The sequence below is a fragment of the Uranotaenia lowii genome, chromosome 3, assembly GCF_029784155.1.
Source record: "Uranotaenia lowii strain MFRU-FL chromosome 3, ASM2978415v1, whole genome shotgun sequence".
Taxonomy (NCBI): domain Eukaryota; kingdom Metazoa; phylum Arthropoda; class Insecta; order Diptera; family Culicidae; genus Uranotaenia; species Uranotaenia lowii.
The window spans coordinates 51,737,010-51,740,572 of NC_073693.1; the positions used below are offsets into that span (position 1 = coordinate 51,737,010).

At 38.1% G+C, this 3,563-nt stretch overlaps 1 protein-coding gene across 1 annotated transcript; it reads left to right on the forward strand.

Annotated features, from left to right (window-relative positions):
* The first annotated feature begins 1,300 nt into the window (after window positions 1-1,300).
* LOC129758426 (acireductone dioxygenase) lies at window positions 1,301-2,781 on the forward strand. The gene is made up of 4 exons (XM_055755931.1): window positions 1,301-1,558; window positions 1,622-1,827; window positions 2,012-2,108; window positions 2,551-2,781. The coding sequence occupies exons 1-4, from the start codon at window positions 1,436-1,438 to the stop codon at window positions 2,674-2,676; spliced, it is 552 nt and encodes a 183-aa protein (XP_055611906.1). The 5' UTR covers window positions 1,301-1,435; the 3' UTR covers window positions 2,677-2,781.
* The last annotated feature ends 782 nt before the right edge of the window (window positions 2,782-3,563 follow it).

Below are 3,563 nucleotides of genomic sequence, written 5' to 3' on the forward strand. Positions count from 1 at the left end.
ATGAAACTGATGAAGCGCTCTTCCCATTTCTTGCTGGAAATTTCTGGGATATTGGGCGCTCTGATCGAAAATTCGTATAGGATTAGCTTAGCTTGGATCCCGTCTCATTGTCTTATACAAGGCAATGAGAAGGCGGACTCATTGGGTAAGGTGGGCGTGTTACAAGGTGAAATCTTTGAGAAGATAATAACTTATAATGAATACTGTTCAATACCTCGCACTTTAGCGATTAACGCTTGGCAGTCTAGCTGGGATGATGGCACACTGAGATGATGGCACACTGGGACGTTGGCTCCATACGATTATCCCTAAGGTTCCGACGAAGGCATGGTTTAAGCATTTTAACTTGAGTCGCGACTTCATTCGCGTGATTTCTCGGCTCATGTCAAATCACTGCCGGCTTGACGCGCACTTGTTTCGTATTAATCTCGCTGCAACCAATGTTTGCGTTTTTGGGGATGGCTACCACGACATCGATCATGTTGTATGGACGTGTGAAAGGTATGGTCAAACAAGGGCTTGGCTACTGGATACCCTTAGGGCCCGAGGTAGATTACCTGGTGTTCCAATTCGAGACATTCTGGCAAACTTAGATTTTGGATATTTGATCCCAATTTACAAATATCTCAAACTGTCTGACTTGGTTGTTTAGTCCGCTTACCCACGTAAACTCTCCCCTTGTGTGTTCTTCATTTAATGTCTGTTTTGTTTATTTATTAGTACCACTTCTCATCCAACGGGTTCAAAACATTCCTGTAGAAGGCTGGCCAGAAGGTCGGAAACCGATACCAAACCGTAGCTACCGAAGCCACAGCTACAGCAGGCCACCACCGGACCCTAATAGAAAACTGATAATAAGAAGAATAACCCCATAAACCCCTTCCTTGTCCCTTATTTAAAGTTTTTTTTAACTGTTGAGTTGCCGCGACTATTACGGCCCCCTTCCCTACTAACGAGTGAAACGAATACCATCGGCACATTAAAACTTTGTTAAAGTAAAAGGCCTTTAATAAACTAGTTGTAAATAAAAAAAAACTTATTCTATAAACTTCATACAAGTCTAGCATAACTTCATTTACCTTACTCCTATACTGTGAACTCGGATGTGTTGAACTATTAAGAGTAAACGCAACCTAGTTCAAAGGACACCAAAATTTTTAATATTTTTTTGTTAAAAAATATAACAAATAACTGCTTTTGCAGAAATTCAATATTCAAATAAAATAGGTATAGGCCAAGGCTACAAGAAGTCCAATTACCTTATTCTATCGCATCTATTTTGATTACCTACACTTCTTACTTCTACACCGATAAGTGTATCACTTTCCGAATAAACTTCCAGTGATCAAGTCCTACGGGGAGGATTATAATTTACTCATCAAATCAAGCAACTTTTTAAGTAGAATTCTTGTTTGACCCATCCATCTCGAGTAAAATGGTTCGTGCCTGGTTCATGGATGATGAGTCAACCGATCAACGCCTAGAACACCAACGCAATCCACCCGAGTTCCTGGACCTAGACCAGCTATTCAAGTTTACCGGTGTGGAATATTTTAAGGTATTGGAGGACATTTCAATCAACCAGTGTAAGTGCAAATCATAATCTTTTTTTTTATTTTAGATCAACGTTCCAACCTACGACAGCGATGGGATACTGGAGCAAATACGGAAGGATCGCGGCTACAGCTACGAGGACGAGATCACCTGTTCCAAGGAGTGTCTGCCCGATTACGAAAACAAACTGAAAAACTTTTTCACCGAGCATCTGCACACGGATGAGGAAATCAGATTCGTGCTGGACGGATCCGGTTATTTCGATGTTCGCAAGTATGTGTTGTTATTGTTAGTGTTGTTAGACATCGAACGCCTTCTAGTAAGTTCTAATGTTAAGTCGTCAGACATCCGCAACCGTGAGGCGTAATTGTGTGTAAATGCTGAAAAACTGATAGATTGAATGTGTGTGGGACTCGCATTAGATGATAGTAAACTAACTTTTTGCTTTATTTTCCAGTGGCAAAGATGATCAATGGATTCGGATCGAAGTTGTGGCTGGGGACATGATTGTGATCCCTAGTGGAATTTATCATCGCTTTACTTTGGACGTCAAGGTAAATTTGATTTTGCAAATTGAACAGCTACAAGAAGATGAAAATTGCATGCCAATTTGTTAGGAGAACTACGGTTTTAATATACAGTAGAACCCCGCATATCCGAGGTAATCGGGGGAAGGACCACCACGGATAAGTGAAAACCCTATCCATTTGCTCTGGTATTGCATATCATCCAGACGCATAGTTAGGATACACATGAATTTTGTTTTGCTATTTAATCGACATTTTTCAACGACACTTTCAACTTGCCGACAAATGTCGATTAACTAGCATAACAATATATTTCGGTGATAAAACACAACTTATGTGTGCAAATGATGGCTCGGATAACGCGGAAGCTTGAATCACATGGAAGCGGGACTATTGTATTAATAAAAAAAATTCAACATAAACTTTTTAAGTCTACACAAATCAACAACAAACATTTCTGTTTTTTTAGAACTTCATTCGTGCTAAGCGCTACTTTGTTGGGGAACCTGTATGGCTACCGTACAATCGACCGGCCGACGATATGGAATGCCGAAAGCAATACCTTTCCAAAATGCAGGCCGGATTTGCAGCATGAAAAGACCACAGCTTTGACTGGAACTGAGCACCCTATTGGCATCTGGAATTATGATAATTTTATAAACGGATTTATTAAAAGATTTGATTAAATATTCTAAACTTATACCTACATTTTATTTGATTTGTTTGTTCGTAAGTCCTGTTTAAAAACAACTTTTTTGTATTTACAACTAGTTTATTGAAGGCCTTTTTTTTTACAAAGTATAGGTAAATGTAATTTAAATACAACTGTATAGTACAACTAACTAAACTAGTAAATTTTTTTAAAGTATTTCATCCAAACTGTGGGCTTACCAGTTTAAGATTTGAAAACTAGCTTCCCACGACTTTTATTAATTTTCAAATCTTGCAATAATCCAAAATTTTGCCAAAAAAAGCTCACAAATTTACGAATTGAATTTTCTTTTTTTAAAGCCATTAGCTTTTTTTTACCTCGGAAAAATTTCGTTGACTTGTACAATTTGCTCTGTAAAACCTCATCTAGGTATATAGCCTTTCTAATCATATAAAATCGTTATTATGTCAACGTTAGGAGGTTATAAAACTTTGAACCAAATTTCTAACGGAGATTTACAGCGTGCTTGCAAAATCGTAAAAAAAATGAATTCGTTGCTTGGGAGTGTCAATCCCACTATAATGATTTCGTGCTAAGCAATTGACCAGGAATAAAATCGAGCACTTGTTGTCCACAAATTCTTGAAAAGAACTGACTGTAAACTCATGGTCAAAGGCCCTAGTTGCAATATTGTTGGTTTTAACGGATTCAATTACGGAATCCCAGAAAAGTTTGAAATAACCGCTATTCTATATGCTTGATTCGCATGATTCAGCTGTCAGGAATAGTAAAACACAAACAAACCATGATGACAACCGTGAACTTGTAAA

What these genes read in the sequence shown, in the direction of transcription:
- LOC129758426 (XM_055755931.1), top strand. Translation starts at nt 1,436, where the DNA reads ATGGTTCGTGCCTGGTTCATGGATGATGAGTCAACCGATCAACGCCTA. An exon ending in CCGGTGTGGAATATTTTAAG is followed by an intron (nt 1,559 to 1,621) that starts GTATTGGAGGAC and finishes TTTTTATTTTAG; the next exon opens with ATCAACGTTCCAACCTACGA. An exon ending in GCTTTACTTTGGACGTCAAG is followed by an intron (nt 2,109 to 2,550) that starts GTAAATTTGATT and finishes CTGTTTTTTTAG; the next exon opens with AACTTCATTCGTGCTAAGCG.